Consider the following 21,228-nt stretch of genomic DNA (forward strand, 5'->3'; position numbering starts at 1 on the left):
TGTGTATTTGTACATGTTGATTTGGGGGTTGGAAACAGGATGACATAAATTTGAATAGAATTGGGAAAACTTAAAGGTTGGGAAAACAGTCGAGCTATTCAATAATTCAAGGAATATTTATTAATTGAAAATGCCAGAAAATAAATATTAAGGGAGCAGCTAGGTGGCTCAGTAGATTGAGAGCCAGACCTAGAGACAGGAGGTCCTGGCTCAAATCTGGCCTCAGACACTTACTAGCTGTATGACCCTGGGCAAATCACTTAACTTCCATTGCCTAGCCCTTACCACTTTTCTGCCTTAGAACCAATATATAGTAGTGATTCTAAGATGGAAGGTAAGGGTTTAAAAATATATTAAAATTGTATAAAAAAACCTACCTGAGCATGTTAGAAGTGACACCATGATGATTTTTAGTGGGACGTGGGGCAAAACAGAAAGATAAATAAAGTTTAAAGTTCTCCTTTAAAGTCTAAAGAAACATTTATTAAATACCTTCTTATGTACAAGGCATTATGTTAGGTAGCTGGAGACACAGACATGAAAAATGATAGTTCCTGAACTGTTATTAGAAAGGCCTTACTGAGGTGTTTTGTTTTTTATTTAGAGTTATATTTCCCTTTATAAAAAAAAGGGTTGCTTTTTTTTTTGCATTGTCGTTATTTTCCAGTACCCAAGCTCCTCTACTCTCCTATTTCCTCAATTTTGCAGTGAAGCATTCTCTCATAACAAATTATAACTTTCCTGGACTTCACTTTCTTCATCTGGAAATGAGGGAGATATATTAGCCTAGTCTCTGAGGATCCTTCTTACTCTGTGATCTTATGAAGTAAGACCAACATAATGGGCATGGCTGGCAGTATGAGGCTCACTCTTTGTGTTCTACCTCCTCTCAATAGAGAGGAGGAAGATATATTTCATTATCTAGTGATTAAGTCAAGTCAAGTCAAGATTGGCTATTGTATTGATCTGAGTTCTAATACCTTTTAGTATTGTTTTTCTTTACATTCTTGTGGTTATTACAAGTATTATCTCATTTCTGTTTACTTTTCTGTGTGCCAGTTCATAGAATTCTTCCTAGGTAACCCTGAATTCCTCACATTAAAAAATTTTTTTAACCCTTAACTTCTGTCTTAGTATGAATTTTCAGGCAGAAAAGTGGCCAGGGATAGGTAATTGGAATTAAGTAATATGCCCATGGTCACACAGCTAGGAAGTGTCTGAGACCAAATTTGAACACAGGTCCTCTTGACTGCAGGCCTGGCTCCCCAACCACTGAGCCATCTAGCTGCCTCCCTCACATTAATTTTTAAAGTACAATCATATTAAATTCATATGCCACAGTTCGTTCAGCCATTCCCCAGTTGATGGGCATCCACTCCTCCTCTCCCCTCCCAGTTTTTGGATACCACAAAAAAAATTGCTGTTATAAGTATTTTGGCATATGTGAGACTTTCTTTTCTTTCTGACCTTCTTGGGATATGTGCTCAGTGAAATCATTGAGTGAAAGGTAATAAACAATTTAGTGATTTTTCTAGTATGGATCCATCTCTGCCCCTTGTTACATAGATGACCTTAGACAAGTCACTTAGAAAACTGAGGAAGTTAGACCATATGATCCCAGAGGTTTCTTCCGTTTCCAGGTCTAATATCCTATGAGCCTTATACTGTATTTTCCAATGTAAAGTTTAGAGTATGTTTTGCGAGATGAGGAAGGCTATTTTGGAGAGGGGAGACACAGAGAGATAGGCCAGAGACTAAATGACTCTCGGCTTCCCTTCTCAATGTCCCCTACTACAGTGGCAAATGCAGGCGATTCTCTGAAATGGTGGTAGTTAGGAGGCCGGCTTCCAGGGATAGGAGGAACCCTGTCCAAAAAGTGAGTGGGGACCTGGTCAGCATGGCATGAGGCCCTGATACCCACAAACTTCCCCCTGCCAGCTCGCTTGCACAGCAGGGGGTCTGGCTTAAGTCAGTAGTACTAGTTGTGGTAATGGAGGGATACGCTCTGTGGCTGAGAGGCTGTCTTTGAAATTCCCTCACACACACCCCACAAGAGAGGTCTTTGAGTGAACTTCTTTCTCTTCTTTAGGAATCTGACTGCGATTTTCTATTTTGTCAAGTAGTTTAATAATGATAGAAATCAAGAAAGGGGATAAGTTTGAGGGGAGAGGAGACCCTATTGGGGTTTTTTGTTTCCTTCAGCTGAGCCAAGAGGGCTCAGCTCCAACTTAACTCTTCTTGTCTAATCAAAGTCTCTCCTACCTTAACAAGTGGAAAGTGTCCTTCTTGGGAAGGTCAAGGGATGGAAAGGATCTTCAGGGTGACCCCCTGAAGAAAGGGATCAGCCCTTCTCAGCAGCTATAATTGTTCGTTCTTCCTCTAATGGAGGCTCTCAACCAACAAGAACCTTTTTTCTCTTTTGGGCAAGGGAAATGGAAGCCAGGCTTTTCCACGGTTTGGGATCTAGAGCTCCAGGACTTTGCTCCACACTCCACAGAGTTTAGAAAGCAAAGAGCCTTCAGTTAGCTGTTTCTCCCACAATCCTCTTCTCTCATTCCAACTGTCACTCCCCATCCCTTCACATTCCAACCACTGTGGTCCATCTCAGTGGGTCGAAAAGTCAAAAGCTTGATTCAGTTTTCCTTTCCCACACCAGAGTGGTTGAAACAATTCACACTAGCATTAATAGTATATTAGTGTGCCTCTTTTTCATAGTCTCTTAAACATTTATACCTTTCCATCTTTTACACTTACATTTTTTTTTATCATTTTGTTGGATAGAAGGTAGTGCAATCTCAGGGTTCTTTTAAATTTATTACTATTATTATTATTATTATTATTATTAGCAGTTTAGAGAATTTTTAGAAATGTATCATCCTGACAAAAATGAAACCAACACAATTGGCAATGAAATTGGTCAGTGCCAGTAATACATTTCTGCCAAAGAGGTCATTTATTTCATAGACTCATTCTTTTGGTGGAGAGAGTAGAATATGGTAGGTAACCAGCTTCTATTTACCACTCTACTCCTACCCTGTTGTTCCTTAGCCAAGAATATCCAACAATAGGCCAAGGGTTAAAAATAGCAAACAGTGGTTTAGCAGACACAAGTAAAGCTTTGCAGTCACAGCATAGAGATGTTTTCAACTGATGTAGGGATGGAGTTTGTGAAATTAAAGGAGATGCTTTAATGTTAGTAATTTAAAACACTTCATTTGAGAGAGATCTCTGTATGTACCTCCTGTATATGAAAGAAAACAGTCTCTTTTAACCTGGCACGTTTTAAATGAGAAGACAAGCTGGGAATGTTTCTCTCTCTTCCCATAGATAATAGATTTAGAGCTGGAGGGGACCTTAGAGTTATCTGATCCAACCCCCTCATTCTGTAGATGAGGAAGCAACACAGGCCCAGTGGATCTTCATCTGATGCTCTTGGATGGTTCTTACTTGGATTTGAGCCACTCAGATTTTCCTCATCTCCAAACAGCCCCAAAACATGAGAGATATCAAGGGACTGATATTTTTCATCCACAGCAACTCACAAATACCATCTACTAAGACACAGAGGGGCCGAGAGCTTTTCTAGTGGCGGGGCTATCAATACCAAGAAAATAATCCGTTCTTGAGGAAGTGTATGAAGTATGGAGACTAGCTCAGTGGTGCAGTGGATAGTCTAGGGTTTGAAGTCAGGAAGACCCAAATTCAAATTCAGCCTTAGATATGTACCAGCTGTGTGATCCTGATCAAGCCACTTAACCTCTGTTTGCCACAGTTTCCTCAACTGTAAAATGGGGATAATAACAGCACCTACATTCTAAGTTTGTTGTGAGGGTCAAATGAAATATTATTTATAATTCACTTAGCAGTACTTGGCACATAATTATAATATATAAATGCTTATTCCTTTCCCCTTCTAAAGAGCATAAAGGCCCAAGGCAGATAGAGAGTTATTTACTTCTAGAACACAATTATATAGATCACATATATAGTTATATAGAGAATATAGTTATAGTTATTTACTTCTAGAATATAGTTGATAGATTTATTGGAATTGCCAGATGGGAATTCTCATGGTCCCAGCAATAGGTAAGAGATGTGAAATGATCTGAATGTTTTAGTTATTAAAGACCTGAGTTAATCAGCTCATTTGTTGCTGCCTACCTCTTATCTGTGATCATTCAGGTGAATGTATTTGCTGGACTCTACTTTGATTTAACTGAAACAGTGTGTTCCAAAACAGTAGCTTGTGTACCAGAAATGGGAGCACCCACCCACCCACCAATCTCAATTTGCCAAGGTGTGCTAAAAGGGAGAAGTCAGGATAGGCCCTGTGTCTTCTCTCAAGTAACATTTAGTTTATTAAAACTGACAAAAGAGAAATAGTTGGAATTGACAGAAACATCTAACTACAACAGTATAAAACTTTTTAAGGGGAAAGGTAGGTCAAAAATTGTATTGATAGATTGTAAAAAAATAATGTTGCATCAACACAAATGGGCATTCTGGAGGAAGAGGATCTTAACCTATAATTTATTTTTTTTTTAAGTTTTTATTTTGAAGATTTTCCCATACTTGCATATTTCATGTTCTTTCCCACTCCCCCAATCCCCCCTAGTCCCCCTTAGCCGATGCACAATTCCACTGGCTTAACTTATAATTTAAAAGAAGGATATTATTGTAGGGTGGAAATTAAGACTTAGTTGCTAGTGGTTTCAGTAAGAAAATCTTTTCTGCCATGACTTCTTTCTTCAATGATTCCATGTCATTGAATGTAAGTTCCCCGAAGACAGGGAGTGTTTTTCATTCTTTTTTCTTAGCCCCAGTGCAAGCATAGTACCATATACATTGTAAGGATGATAATGATACTGTTGAATTGAGTTCTGTGGTACCATTGTCCTGTGTGTTTTTTTCTTCTCCCAGGGAAGCTGTATGCTGTTGGCGGTTATGATGGGGCCTCCCGCCAGTGCCTCAGTACTGTGGAACAATACAACCCAGCAACCAATGAGTGGACATATGTGGCAGACATGAGCACTCGCCGCAGTGGTGCAGGTATCTGTTGGGTGAGACAGTGTGGTGTCAAGGTCTTTGAGAATTAGAAACTTCTCCTAAAGGCAACCAGATCATTCTGCCAACTTCTCCCCTTCCAAAGTGTCTAATTACTGACAGCAACATTGCTATCAAGACACTAACACCATACTAACTCATCCTCTTCCTGGGAATCTGTTTAGCATCATCTGGAGAGAAGGTGACAGGTGGTGAGAGTCCTCCAGGGTTAGGGTTTGGCAAAGTACAAGTGTCAGTATTTCAAAGGATGGGGGAATTAAGAGTAAAGGATAGCCTAGAGTTGAACTGGTCGAGAGCCAGACTAAATTTTTATAACATTATTAACAATAGCAACTAACAACCTCATACTTGAAAGATGCATTACAATGTTGAAAGCATGTTCACGTCCCTTCTTGCATTTTATTCTTATGATATATTTTATAATATAATATTTTTATATATTATATATGTGTATATATAATATTCTTATATTGTTATAACAACAAAGATAGGCATGGTGGGCCTACTCTTCCTATTTGGAATATGTCTCTCTGATCTCCTGCTCTGTAATGATGCTTTGAAGACTAGTTCAGTGATGGGGCTTTGTGCTTTTCATTTGAGGGTGACAGCTGTTCAGAGAGTCTGACTGCTAAGTGGTTGAAACTCAATGGATTTTTTTGTCCATACCAACTCTTGAAGCTTGTATGAAAGGATGGCAGTCTGTTCTAATGGAGGGACTATTTAAATGGGCAAAATTACAACTCCTTCATACTTAGCATATTTTATAGAAGAAGGAACTGACTGATCGAAGGTGAAGCTGTTGAGAGGTCAATGTGTCTGCCCACCTCCCTTTGGGAATGGACTCAGTCTTCATGGAGCTACTCCTCCATTGCTTCTCATGGGAAGCACAGAAGTGATGTTTGTCCTTTGAGGAATCTCCAGGGAGTGTGTTACACTGGTCCACATTGTACTACTTTTTTACCCATCTTTCAGAAGCTCATAAAAAAATGTCTTAGCTGGCAGTCCTTTTGGCCAGCAGCCCCAAGGTCAGTCTGGTGGAAAAGAGTAGGAGGAGTAGCCTCTGCCCTCCCACTCATTGTTATTGAAGCTCTTGGAGATACATAAAGCTGTCCGGATTAGCAACCTGGGCTTATTAGAATCTTCACAGGCATCTGATCATGAGCAAATAGCTTCTGTGAAACATGCTCACGTGGACAGTCTGTGTCAAGTCACTGAAATATTGCTGCCCTGTTCTGTTTTTTTGTTTTTGTTTTGATTTGTTTCATTTTGTTTTTTGTTTTTAGAACTGGTGAAATTCTTAGAGACAGGCTAAGTGGTTCAATGACATAGGGTCAGGAAAAAAGTAAAGTCAGGAAAACCTTGATTTTTATATAGACAGCTATAGACAGCTCTCAGAGACTGTTGCATGCAGACTAATTGGTAATCTGCCTTGATGGAGCAAGCTCCCTATATTGATGAAATCTGCAGTCTGGACCAAAAAAAGAGGGAAAAAGCTCACTATGAATCCTATACAAATTATTAAAAGGCCTTGTGCTCTGAATGCTATTTTTAGAATTCCATTTTAAAAACCCAAACACCTTTTTTTTTGTTGTTGTTGTTCCTTGAATAGCCTCTGGACGTGCTGGAGAAAGCCTTGAGAACTTAGTTGTGTAGTAACAACTTAGCAGAGTAGAGAGGACTCTTATACAGAGAACAGCAATCTGTCTATCGCAGGAGGTATTTTGGAAGAAAGCCTGGTCCCTGTGGGAAAGTACACTAACACCTGGTTGGACAGCCTTGGACAGTGTCTAGTCTGATTTTCCCATCACCTCAGTTTTGTATCTTAGTGAATGAGGCACTTGGGAGAGTTCTGTTGGACTCTTCTAGGCCTCCAGGGACAAAATCCTTGAGCACATTCTTTCAGCAACTTCTCCAGGACAAGAATCTTTTCAAGTGACTGTATACTGAAAAATGAACGTTAAAATTTATACTGCCAACTTCAAATAGGTATTGTAGAAAAATGCTTTATAAAACTTAAAATACCATAGAAATTTCAGCTGTGTGACCTTGTACCTAAGTTCACTTGGAATTTTCAGTGTACAAATTCAGATTTGACCCTTCCTGGAAGACCTGGTTTCAAATCCTGTCTCTGCCACTTGTGTAATTTTGGGCAATTCACTTAACCTCTCAGAATCTCAATTTCCTCAAATCACTTCTTATCTGGACTCATAATAGGATGCTCTTCTTGAAGTCTCTCCTATATTTAACCCTTCATATTGCTATCAAAATGACTTTTTCTAAAGCAGAGGCCTATATCACACTTCTACCCAAACTCTGACTCCCTTTTGCCTCTATGATAAAATATGAGCTTTTGTTAGGCTTTTAAAACGCTTCACCACCTGACTCCAACTTGCCAGCCTTGTTATAATTGCTCACTTCCTATATTCTATGGTCCATTGGACTTTTTGCTATCTTTCACATATGACACTCTAACTTGCATCTTTGCATCTTTGTAGTCCCCATATCTGAAATTCACCTCACCTCTACTTCTTAAAATCCCTCGTTTCCTTTAAAATGCTTCTTAAAGGTCATTATCTACATGAAGCCTTTCTTAATTTTCCCATCTGCTAGTGGTCTACCTAATCTCCCCTCCCACTTTCCTTATATATATTTTATTTTGGATATATATAGCTTATATATACTTTTGCCTCTTCTAATAATTTATATCACTTTAAGGTTTGCAAAAGCACTTTACATATACAACTTATTTGAGCCTCATGGCAACCCTATGAGGTAGGTACTATCATTATCTCCTTTTTTACACTGGAGAGAACTGAGGCAGACAGATTAAATGACTTGAACAAAGATCACAATGAAAGTAAAGGGTCTGAGCCTGGGTTTGAACTCAGGTCTTCGTGCCCCACTACTCTAACTTCTGGGCCATCTAGCTATCCTATAAAAGAGGTTGAATTCGGCTTAGTAGAATCCTTTCTACAGAAATTCATGACTTCCCCATGGTCTTATCAGGGCACTGGCCTCAAATTCCAATTCATTACCATTATTCAGAACCCACTACTCCCTTGAGAGAAGAACCAGTGGAAGGTACACATTGTTTTCCTGTGGTTGGGAGTGTTCAGGAAATTAGTTGAGGAGATAAAGAGCCCTTAGCATTTAGCACACTAGCTTTGAAAGTCCCAGGATACTAAATAAATCATCCTAGATCTGGGAGAACACAAGTTGCACCAAGTACATTAATGCTAACTAATTAACAGTGGTGATACTGGTAGTGAATGCTCTGCACTGGGTGTCCTTAGCAGAGAGAAAAGCAACAGATTTTTGTCTTATTCTGAATGCTCATGCCACTGGGATTTTCTTCTTAGAGGAGTCTTCCTCTAAGTTCAGTTACCCTGGGAAGGCAGTACCTATAAAACTAAGTCTAGTTACCATGATGGAAGCCACTTGTATTCTTGATATGACCCAGCCCTCTGGTGGCCATTTGTGGGGACTGCACCCAAAATGTATGTGACCATAGAGTTCTAGAATGTTAGTATGATTAATGGAGGCCGTCTAAGTTCGGCACTCTCATTTTACAGAGTGCCCAATTAGTGGCAAAACCCCGTTCTAAGAGAATTTATGCTTTTCAGGGGCAAGGCCTATTTTGCTTTTGTTCCCCAGCACAGAGACTAGCACATAGTATGGGATCAGTAAATGCTTGTTGGACTGAACTAATCCAGGTTTCCTGACACTTTGCCTGCTATTCTTTCTACTCGTGATATTTAAGGTTTTGTTGTATATTACATCATTTTTTTTCTCTGCTAAAGCCCCATTCTTGTTTGTTGCTATGCCTGGGAAGTAACACTGGGTTGTTGAAGGCTGTGTCAGTAGAATTTATTCTTTGGAAGGTCTTACCAAGCTAGAAAGGCTTGAGGACAGACCTCCTGAAGTTCTTTCTCTCTGTTTTCTGAGACTAGTCTAGCTAGCTAGTGTCAGAGGGGTTCAGCAATAGTTTTTTTTTTTGTAGAGTGGCAATTTTCTAGCCATAGCAGCTCCCCAAAACTGTTTGCTAAACTTTAGGAGGGTTTCAATTTGCATCAGTAGCAGGACAAAGCCTTACCAAGAAAGTCATGGTTCTTTGAAATTGAAGAAGTTGCTTTGAATTTTTCTTTTTCAAACTATCCTAAGTGTGCATCATGATATGCAAGGATACACCAATAATTGGAAACTGTTCAGTTTCCATCCAACACTTTGAGTGATTACTCCTGGCTATTTCTGCTTAAAGCAAACAGTGATAAATAAATCACATGACAGTTCCTCTTCCAGAAGCAGAGAAAAGTGGGTCAGGATGGCCAGGACTTGGAATGACCATGCGCTGTCTTTCAGGAGTTGGTGTACTCAGTGGGCAGCTATATGCCACAGGTGGGCATGATGGACCCTTGGTGAGGAAGAGCGTGGAGGTTTATGATCCTGGGACAAATACCTGGAAGCAAGTTGCAGATATGAACATGTGTCGGCGAAATGCAGGTAATAGTTCTTCTCTTTCCCCCTCCTGATTGTGGGTTAGTGGGTTTATTTCCTTAGGAATTGCTGCCTCCAAGAGAGGGAGAATGGCTAATGGATATCACTGATGATAGAAGAGAGCTGAGGGATAATCTCACTTACTCTTATTTTATAGAGGAAGAAGATGGATCACTTAAAGTTACACAGATAGAAAATGAATTCAAGTGTTCCAACTCTAGTTCTCCTTCTGTACGACCATGTTCTGGTGCCATAAATATCCTTCTGAATTTGCTCTCTAAAAGAATAAAAGTGACCATCAATTAACTGCAAAAAAAACCCAAAAAGCCAAAATATCCTTCTGAGGGCAATTACTTATAAGTAGTAGTATTTAGAACACAGCTCTCTGACTACCAAATCCAGTGCTCAGCATTAAAGTTTGGAATTGAGAATATATTTGTTAAAACAATTGCCTGCATTACAAATAGTCATCAGGAGCAGGCTTTGATCTAGCCATACCACTACTGGGTTTGTACCCCAAAGAGATAATAAAGAAAAATACTTATTCAAAAATACTTATAGCTGCACTCTTTGTGGTGGCAAAAAATTGGAAAATGAGGGGGTATCCATCAGTTGGGGAATGGCTGAACAAGTTGTGGTATCTGATGGTGATGGCATACTATTGTGCTATAAGGAATGATGAACTGGAGTATTTCTATGTGAACTGGAAAGATGTCCAGGAATTGATGCAGAGCTAAATGAACAGAACCAGGAGAATATTATACTCATTGATTGATACATTGTGGCACAATTGAATTGTAAGGGTTAAAATAGGGATTTGACAAAATAAGAGAGCAGCTTTTAACAACTTAAGTTTTAATTAGAATATAGTAGAGTTGTAAATTAATATTATCCCTTTAAGCCAAAGAAAACTTCTAACAGCTTTTAGCAATTAACAATTTAGTTTTATTAAAATAGAGATAGAAAAGAATATAGTAAAGGAGGGAAATATAGGAAAGAGGTAGACAAAGAAAATTTCCTAATGTCTATACTAGTTTTCCTATAACTACCTATAATTACTACCTAAAACTGCCTTTAACTACCACTAATAACAACCACTCCACAAAGTTTCAACCCAATTCACCCCAATCAAAACCAACCCAATCAGTGTTTAATCCAACCCCAATTAGGTCTGTCAACGAAGACCAACCACCTCCCATAAAAGTTCAAGAAAGAAAAAAACCTAACAGCCCAAACCAAAAAGCTCTCTAAAGGCTAAAGCCAAAAATCCCTATCAGTAAGCTCAGGCTTGCCTTTTATATTTCAGCAACTAAATGTCAACCACCAATCTAATGCACTCTTCCAGCAGCCAACTTCCCCACAACTGCCAACAACTGTCAGCAACTGACAGCCCGACCAACTGACACTGGCCCTTTTTTTATACCCTTTTCCTACCTCATTTCCTGTTTCTATGGTTCCTCCTTCCTGTCACTGTGGGCTGGTTAATCCCTACACATCTCTATGGTAAGAGGACTTCCAGGTCCCCTGTTAAATTAAAAAAAGAGTAAAGAATTCCTTTGTATAGAATGTAATGGACTTTTCTACTAGCAGCAATGCAATAATCCAAACTTATGAGAAGAAATTCTTACTACATCCAGAGAAAGAACTGTGGGAGTAGAAACACAAAAGAAAAACATGACCGATCAGTGATTCAATGGGTTTTGGTTTTAAAAGATCACTCTATTGCAGATATGAATATATGGAAATAGATTTTGAGTGATAATACATGTAGAGACCAGTGGAATTGCTTGTCAGCTCCAGGAGGGGGGAGGGAAGAGGAAAAGGATAGAACATAAATCATGTAACCATGTAAAAAAATATTGTTAATTAATTAATTAAAGTAAAATAATAATTAAGACAAAAAAAAGGAGCAGGGGAAAATGGAAGCCTCTTTTAGACCCTAGCTCTAGGATTCCTTGGGACTCTCCCTCCCCATTCCTAAGAAAATAAAATGAGCACTTCATTCTCTGTGACTATGTCTATGATTTCTGTCGTGCACTGAGCAATACCAGACTTAGAAAATAAGCATCCTCTAAGCTTATTCCTTGCCTAGTGGCCTATTTTGACAGTAATGGAGGGATTGGGAGGGTTGGTCAACTTTATTTATTTATTTACTTACATTATTTAATTTATTTTTTTAGAATATTTTTCCACGGTTACATGATTCATGTTGTCTCCCTTCCCTTTTCCCTCTCCTCTCCCAGAACTGACAAGCAATTCCACTGGTCTCTACGTGTATTATCACTCAAAATCTATTTCCATATTATTCATATTTGTAATAGAGTAATCTTTTAGAAACCACAACCCCAAATTATATGTTTTTCTTCTATATTTCTACTTCCATAGTTCTTTCTCTAGACGTGGATAGGATTCTTTTTCATAAGTTCCACAAGATTGTCCTGGATCATAACATTACTATTAGTAGTAAATTCTATTACATTTGACTGTCCCACAATGTTTCAGTTTCTGTGTACAATGTTCTCCTGGTTCTGTTCATTTCACTCTGTATCAGTTCATGGAGGTCTTTTCAGTTCATATAGAAATCAAGCAGTTCATCATTTCTTATAGCACAATAGTATTCCATCACCATCATAAACCACAATTTATTCATCCATTCCCCAATTGAGAGATACCTCCTCATTTTCCAATTTTTTGTCACCATGAAAAGTGCGGGTATAAATATTTTTGTACAGACCTTTTTTTTAATCTCTTTGGGATACAAGTGCAATAGTAGTATATATGGATCAAAGAGCATGCAATCTTTTAAAGAGCTGGTCAATTTTAGATGGGCTAGACAGAGTTTTTTTTGGTTGCTTCATAATCTTTTTCATTTTGTTTTTTTTTCAATTACATGTAAACAAAGATTTTCAACATTCATTTAAAAAAAATTTCAAGTTCTAAACTCTCTCAAGCAATTTGAAGAGGACTATATCTGTGTAATCTGTAGACATGTGAAACATTTATGTATTAGTCATATTGCAAGAGAAAAGTATACTTCAATCTATATTTATATTCTATCAGTTCTTTCTCTGGGGAAGGATGACATCTTTATCTTTTTTCTTGATGTGAGGCAAGCTAGCTTTCAGGGGTGTGAAATTGCAACTATGCCACTCATTCTCTTCTCTCTAGTTGCATAATCACTACCCAAAATCAGACCTTCATCACATGTTCCCTGAACTATTGTAATAGCCTCCTCACTAATGTCTATGCTTCTATTCTCTCTCCTCTCCAATTCATCTTTCACACATCTTCCAAAATAATCTTCCTAAGTCACGGGTCTGAACATGTTTAAAACTCTTCAGTGGTTCTCTATTGCCTCAGCAATTAAATGCAAATTATTTGGTCTGGTACAAACTCTGCAGGTTGGCTTCAAGCTACTTTTCTTTTTTTAAACCCATATCCTCTTAAAGTGAATACTAAGTTTCAGTTATAAAGCAGAATAGTAAGGACTAGGCAATTGAGGTTAAATTACTTGCCCAGGTCATACAGCTAGGAATTGTTTGAGACCAGATTTGAATCTAGTATCTCCTATCTCTGGGTCTGGTTTTCTATCCACCGAGCCACCTAGCTTGCCCTCTAAGCTACTTTTCCAAGTTCATTTCACATTACTTCCCTTTGTGCACTCCATATTCCAGACAAATTGGACTCTTGCTGATTTCCTCTTTCCTACCTTTGACCTCTGAAGCTCACTCAACTTAGATGCCTCCCCTAATGACACCAGTTATTAATACCCTTCCCTCTTTAAATCACGTTCTCTTTGCTTACATTTTCCTTGTACTCCCTTCCAGTAAGATGTAATATCTCTGAAGGCAAAGGCTGTTTTGTTTTGGTCTTTTTCACCCAGTGGCTTATATCAGTATTTTATACATAGCAGCAGGTGTTTTGTTGCTTGTTGAATGGAATGCAAGTCAACTCATTTGTTTGTTTCTTTTTCTTTAAAGAAAACAATACACAATACCATATCATGTTCTTATTTTTTGAATTTTTAAAAAGATAACAGCATCTAAGAGGTTATTTCTGAAGTTCTGGATCTTAAGGAAGAAGTTCTGATCATTCACAAAATCTATTTGAATTGCATTAACTCACTTGAATCTCAAAACTCCTGTTAACTATGTACTTAATATTTAACTCCCATTTTACAGATGAGTAAAATGAGACTAGCTTAATGAACTAGCTTCTGCCTCTTCTATAATTCCAGTTCAGGATTAGAATGAATTGAATTCAAAAGCCAGTGCTAGTCATTGATTCTTAGAAGTACAAGAGATCTTGGATGTTATCTAGTCTAATATTCCATCTAATGTAGGAACTCCCTTGATGAAATCCTTGATGGGTCATCCAGTCTCTGATTAAACATTTCCAGGGGACAGGCTGCTCATGGCTTCACACAGGAGTTTATTCCTTTCTTCAATGGCTCTTATGATTAGAAAGTTCTTGTCCATGACTCTCTGAATCCTTTTTTCATATCCTCCACCTTGCTTTGAAGGATCCACTTGACATTCTTTCAGAGGCTTTCTCTGATTATTATTATTTAACCCTCGTCTTTTTAATATCCTGTCTAAGATAAAAGAATTGCAAGAGTTAGGCAAAAAAGTGACTTGCCTAGGTCACACATTGAGGAAGTGTCTGATGCCAGATTTGAACCCCAGGTTCTTTGGACTCCAGGCCTGGTGCTGTATCCACTGAGCCACCTAGCTGTCCCATTTCATGGGTGCCAGTGTAATGAGAGGTAGTGTGACTTATAGAGGGCAATAGAGGAAGATCCAGATTAAAATTCTGACGCATAACAGTTGTATGATTATAGGCAGGCCACTGAATCTCTTAATGACATAGATAATTCTCTGAGACCATAAGTCTCATAAGATGAGTTGCAAAGTGGTTTTGCTGGAGGAAGCTTCTACACTGGGAAATCCTAAGTCTAGACAAAAATGAAACCTCAGAGAAATAATAAATAAATAGCACTCAGGCTATCCATTTATTATCTCTGATTCTTATATTTCTCATCCCAACAAACCCCCTTTTCTAGTCTTGCATATCTTTGATGTTGCCATTAGAGCATCTCCTGTATACCTGTTAAAATCATTCCATGACATGCATCCAGGGAGGTAGGTTCAACAACCACTGAATGTCTCTATCCATCAAGGCATTACAGAAAGTATTGTTTGCTCACCCTTAGGTTTTAGGGATGTCAGTAATATGCCTTAAACATATTTCAGATGGAAGAGGAATTCCCTATGAGTGGAGACAGACACAAATATTTCCATTTGTGGATGACACTGTATAAATGGCATATTGTCCTAAATCACTGTATCTCTGTCACCCACCAGTTGTATTAATCATATCTCCCAACTCTGGGTCACCTGAAAATTACCTGCATTTGTCTTCTGTATTGTCTTTTAAACCACTGAATGGGTCAGAACAGAACAAATACCACTTCATTTAATTCATCATACTATTGAATCAAAATTCTGAGTACACTTGACCAACTAACTTCTTAAGTCCACTTTTATCTATTATTGTCAGTCTGAATTTCTTCATAAGGATATCATAGGAGATTTTATTAGATGCCTTATTGAAATCCGTATGCCCTGCATTGTGACTCTCCCCTTTATCTACCAATCTAGTTATTTTATATAAGAAGAAAATCAGATGAATTTGGTATGTATGCTAGTTTGTAATGTCCTTGGGAACAAGACAATGGCTTATTTTATGTTTTTATCTTCATTTACTAACATAGTATTCTTTAAAAATAAGTTTTTATGGATGCCTTCTGTTTTTTACACCATCATAGTTTCATAACTGCTCCAACTTGCCATGGAGCCTTGAGTTTAATATATACTAGTATAACACAAAGAGCACAGAGGAAAAAATCATAGCTGTGAAGGGGTTACAAATTATACAAAAACCCATTAGAGTCTAAAAAGTAGAGAGATAGGTCCAGGGTCAAAGGCCAAATTCCAACCACCTATTAGTAGGAGGTTAATTCTGGGAGCAGAAATATATTTCACAGAGATCCTAAGTAATTGAGTCCTATACTCTTGATTTACAGGATTGCACCTGGTCAGATAAAGTCTTGTCTAGCTTTGTCTGTTTCCAGCCTTGATTGTCTAAGTAATATATTTTTTAGAGTTCAGGCATCTTAATTATCAAGAAGAGAAGTTGTTAACTCTGTACCTTCTGGTTTGCTAGGAGCTTTTCAATAAATCTATAATGTTTTTCCAATAAGAAAAGTTATGGATCATAAAAGGGGTCAAAAGAGGAGTCTCAGATTTTTATCTATTTGAGACTCTGTTTCTCTTATTGGCCTCCCACAATAGTTTTTCCCAGGATTTCTCACCCTTTCCCTCTCAGAGAGTCATCCTATATAACAAGTAGTATTTTTAAAGACAAAAAAAGAAAAGGAAAAAATTCAGTACAGTCAATCAATACATTGAAAAGATCTGAAAACATGCAATGTGCAATACTTGTGGACCTCCCACCTCTATGAAGAGATAGGTTGGGTATGAACTCTCACTTTTTTTCTTTAGATGATGCATAATAAATTCTACTCCAGCCTTTTACTTTTACTTCGTGTGTGTCTCCCTGCCTCAAATGTGTTTCTTTAATCCACTCTGCTATCTGCTTCCATTTTATGGGTGAGCTCATCCCATTCACATTCACAGTTATGATTATTTGTGTATTGCCCTCTATCTTACTTCCCCCTTTTGATCCTGCTCTTTGTCCTTTCTCTCTGTTCCTCTTCACCAGTATTTTGTTTTTTATCACCTCCCTCACTTCCCTTTTCCTCCAATTACTCTCCTCTCTTCCCCCTTTATCTTAATCCCCTTCTACTTCTCTGTAAGGTAAGATACCTTATATAAGTATATACCTCAATAAGTATGGTTGTTATTCCCTCTCTGAGCCAGTTACTATGAGAGTAAAGTTTAAGCATTGCCAGTCACCACCCTCATCCTCCCCTCCACTGAATAATTTTTCATGTATCTTTATGTTATATAATTTTCCCCATTCCATCTCTCCCTTCCCTTTTCTCTCAGTGCAATCCTCTTTTTCACACCTTGATTTTTTTTTGCATATCATATCATCATAATCAGCCTACTTCCCCACCTTCTATCTAAGCATATTTCTTCTATCTGCTCTACTACTAAGAATAATGTTTAAGAGGAGGCAGCTGTGTAGCTCAGTGGATTGAGAGTCAGGCCTAGAGACAGGAGGTCCTAGGTTCAAATCCGGCCTCAGACACTTCCCAGCTATGTGACCCTGGGCAAGTCACTTGACCCCCATTGCCCACCCTTACCACTCTTCCACCAAGGAGCCAATACACAAAAGTTAAGGGTTTAAAAAAAATAAAAAATAAAAGTAAAAAAAAAAGAATAATGTTTAAGAATTACGGTATTCTCTTTTCATGTAGGAATTCATACAGTTTGACCTTATGCTCTTACTTTTCTTCAACTAACATAGCAGGTAGAGCACTTAATATGTTTTTATAGAATTGGTTTGTTCTTAGTGACCCCATGTTGGCTGCTTGTGATCACTGCTTTTTTTCCCCCTAAGTGCTTCCAAACTATGCTATAATCCTGTTCAAGAGTTTTGTCTGTAATCAATGATAAGTTAACCAGTATATTCACTCCAGAGTCATATTTTTAATAAATTAGGACTAGATTTACTTGTCTCTGACCTTTTGGTAATTTTTTCATTGCCATGATTTTATGTAGGGAGTGGATTATGACCACAGTTAGATGATTTTCATTTTTGGATGTAAGGAGATCTCTTCCTCTTTTCTTCAAAATATATTGGTTGTTTGCTTAATAGTAGACAGAAGCCCCTTTAATAATTAATTATTCTAGCATGCTGATGATGTTAGCTGGAATTCTCTTAACTCATAGGCAAGAAATTAAGGAAGCCAATCAAGAAACTAGCATTCAAATTTAAGTTCCTATTCCACTAATTCCTCAGTCTGCAGACTGGTTATAATAGTGAAATCTTTTCTAGATGTTCCCTGAAGATTTTTGTCTCGGCAGTAGCATTTGTAGAATGCCCATAGCCTAACGTTATATAAATAAAACCTCTAGCATAGTCCTATAATCTTTTCAAATCTTAATGGAGTATTAATTTTTCTTTAGAATTGCTTAGGACTTGTAAAAATTAAAATTAATACATAATAATAACTTCAGATATTATATTTTTATAAGATTTATTTATAATCACTAGAAGTAAAGGAATAAAAAGGTAACAAAATAAAACCACACCTTCAATTGGGGAATGGCTGAACAAACTGTGGTATATGCGGGTGATGGAATACTATTGTGCTAAAAGGAATAACAAACTGGAGAAGTTCCAGGCGAACTGGAGAGACCTCCGGGAACTGATGCAGAGCGAAAGGAGCAGAGCCAGAAGAACAATGTACACAGAGACTGATATACTGTGGTAAAATAGAATGTAATGGACTTCTGTACCAGCAACAATGCAATGACCCAGGACAGCTCTGAGGGATTTTTGGTAAAGATGCTACCCACATTCAGAGGAAGGACTGCAGGAGAGGAAACATATAAGAAAAGCAACTGCTTGAACGTATGGGTCGGGGTGGACATGATTGGGGATGTGGACTCGAAATTACCACACCAATGCAACCACCAACAATTTGGAAATAGGTCTTGATCAAGGACACATGACAAAACCAGTGGAAATGTGCATCGGCCATGGGTGGGGGGACTGTAGGGGGTGAAGAGGAAAGTAGGAACATGAATCATGTAACCATGTTAAAAATGATTATTAATAAATGTTAAAAAAATAAATAAAACCACGTGCCCAAGCTACTCTATCTGTTCAAAACACCCATGTTCACAGCTGTCCTCATAGGAAGGAAAGAGTTCTAGACACGGAAATCCACCGAATTTATCTCCTGTCTATGTCAGCATATAATGACAGGAAGTTAGTGGGCTCCTGAGTAATGTAGTTCAAAGGTATAAAATTTCCAATTACACAGACTCTTCTAGAAGATAAAATCTTTCCATGGTCTTGACTGTGTCACAATGTGGCTCATTCCTCACTTCCATGGAAATCACCATTAAACATTTTTCTGTGATTACAGAAAACTCCTTTCCTCCCTAACCCGACCATCACTGGGGATTTTAGAAACAAAATTGTGCAATAGATAAAATTCTAAATTGGGAAGATCTAGGTTCTAAATCCATCTTAGTCACTATGTGCTGAGTTGTGTACCTTTTATGAGCCTCAGTTTCATCATCTATAAACTGGGGATAATAATAGTTGCCTTTACAAGGTTACTGTGAAGATCAAACAAGATACTGTATGCAAAGTATCCTACAGACCTTCCAAGGATGTGTCTGTGGAGGCTATCATTAACACCTGCCTGTAACCCCCCCGGTGGCATGTGCTTAACTCATAGGTGTATGTGCAGTGAATGGGCTCTTGTATGTGGTTGGAGGTGACGATGGTTCCTGTAATCTGGCGTCGGTGGAGTACTACAACCCTGTCAGCGACAAGTGGACACTGCTGCCCACAAACATGAGCACGGGGAGGAGTTATGCAGGTCAGCAGGGCTGCTCCTACACCTGTATCTTTGTGTAAATCAGGGCAGCAGATATTAATTGAGCCCCTCTCTGTAAAAGAAGAAGATGAAGTAATAATAGCAGGTGCCTGCACAGATAACATTTATAGTTTCCAAGGCACATTTAACATTTTAAAATATTTATTGATTTTATATCACTTTATTTCCAAATAATCTCTCCCTCCTTCTATCTCTAAAGAGCCATCCCTTGTCATAAAGAATAAAAAAAGATGGAAGAGGTAGCTACAGTTTCAGGGGAGGAGATATTTCCCATCCAGAGATATTTCCCACTGATTGGTGTTTGGTGTGGTATGTGGGATAAAGAATTGTGCTCAGAGGTGGGAAGGCCTGAGTTCCAGTCCTGCCTCATTTACATGTTGATTAGATGATCCTGAGTGTCACAGCCATTCAGTGCCCCATATAACTCTTTAAGACTGTAAGTTTGAAGAGTCACTCACATCTACCTCATACAGGGAGGTTCCTCGCCATAAGTTTCTCACAGTAATAAAATCACAGGTCTGTGAAAAAGAAATGTCAATTTGGTCCGTGCTTGAGGTACACAATTGGTGTAATAGATAATTCATAGAGTCTGTGTAAGTTAACATAGAAAATGTTAAAATCATACATATATATATGTACATATATACATTTATATATAGATATATTTTTTTAACTCCCATAATAGGTGTTGCTGTGATTCATAAGCCATTATGACAAAAATTCGCCCTGCCAAGAGGTGGAGGACAGGAGGGAATGCTGCTTACGTTTCAGAACACTGTGGACAAGAACTGATTTGTTCCAACTTGGCATGATGTCATATTCCAAGGGACGAGAAGTCACAGCTAGAGCCTAGGCCCCGCTCCGGCTTGGCCGTGAGCAGTGACACAGTGTAAGAACACCCTCTTCCCTGCTCCCTCCCCCATCACACACCCCACCCCCATCTCGCCTTTGTGCCCCCTGACCCTATCCCGCAAGTAGCCTCCAAAGAGAGGCCCAGCGTGTTTTTCATTATTTCCACAATGGCACTGGAGAAACTGTAATTCCTCTGTGTAAATCACCGTGCTTTAAAAGGTAGGTGGATAAAAAGTCTACTGGATTTCTTTACTACTGATGCTTCAACTATGCTAAAATTCAAGGGATGGAAAATGCCTGCTCTGGCCTCACTCCATCAGTCTGGACAGAAGAGACTCCCCAACCGAAGAGGTTATCTTCTAGAGACAGAATCAGGTGATCGATGGTCTCCTGAGGAAAACTGGGAACATGGGAGCCTCTGTCAGAAAGAACTGAGGACTGGACAGGACAGTGACTGTATATATGTACTTGCCTATTGTAAATTTCTTTTATAGAAGAACTGTGGCATTTTTGGAGCTGAATTGTGCCCTTTCTTTGCTAGTCAGTATGATTGTGTTCACAAGCCACACCTCAGCAAGCACTGATGGCACCCTAACAGGGATCTCCCCTGCCTGAGAAACCCCTAAAGCAATGCTGGAAACCCCTAAAGCAATGCTGCCTCAATGTCTTGGTTTTTTGTTATGTATTTTAAATGGTGGGGGAGGGGGGAGAGGAAGAAACTTACACACACACACACACACACACACACACCCCAACACCCAACTATATGAATTGGCCTCTTACCTTCTTGGGGGTTTCCTGTTGCCTTTGAAAAGACTCTAGGAAATAGTGTGACCTCAGCTACAGAGCCAGTTTTCATGACTGTCTAAAAGCATGAAGATGTGTTTCACCTCTTGGTGTCATAAGGATTCTGTTATAGGGTCCCAGTACCCTTCCTAGCCTCTATCTATGGGACAGGACTCTAGCTGGGGCCATCACATCCAGATTTACCATGCCTCATTAGACATATATCATGCCTGTAGGCCAAGACCCCAGGGGATCCCAACTGTGGAAGTATCCCTAACCCAGAACCAGCCACCTTCTCCAGGGGCTCCCCTGAGTCTCAGCTTGACTGTCACCCAAACTGCCAGGAGGCAGATTCTGACCCTGGGTCCCTTGGCAGCCTTTGAGAGTAAACTGAGGATTCTAGCAGTTGTGGATTGCACATGTGGCTC

At 38.8% G+C, this 21,228-nt stretch overlaps 1 protein-coding gene across 1 annotated transcript in view; it reads left to right on the forward strand.

Annotated features, from left to right (window-relative positions):
* Positions 1-20,529, forward strand: part of KLHL3 (kelch like family member 3) — a 127,318-nt gene extending 106,789 nt beyond the window's left edge. The window contains exons 8-11 of the mRNA XM_044659935.1: positions 4,921-5,049; positions 9,424-9,564; positions 19,001-19,144; positions 19,848-20,529. Of these exons, the coding sequence (XP_044515870.1) occupies positions 4,921-5,049; positions 9,424-9,564; positions 19,001-19,144; positions 19,848-19,876 (443 nt within the window). The 3' untranslated portion in view covers positions 19,877-20,529. The remainder of the gene's footprint in view (positions 1-4,920; positions 5,050-9,423; positions 9,565-19,000; positions 19,145-19,847) is intronic.
* The last annotated feature ends 699 nt before the right edge of the window (positions 20,530-21,228 follow it).

The sequence above is a fragment of the Gracilinanus agilis genome, chromosome 2, assembly GCF_016433145.1.
Source record: "Gracilinanus agilis isolate LMUSP501 chromosome 2, AgileGrace, whole genome shotgun sequence".
NCBI lineage: Eukaryota > Metazoa > Chordata > Mammalia > Didelphimorphia > Didelphidae > Gracilinanus > Gracilinanus agilis.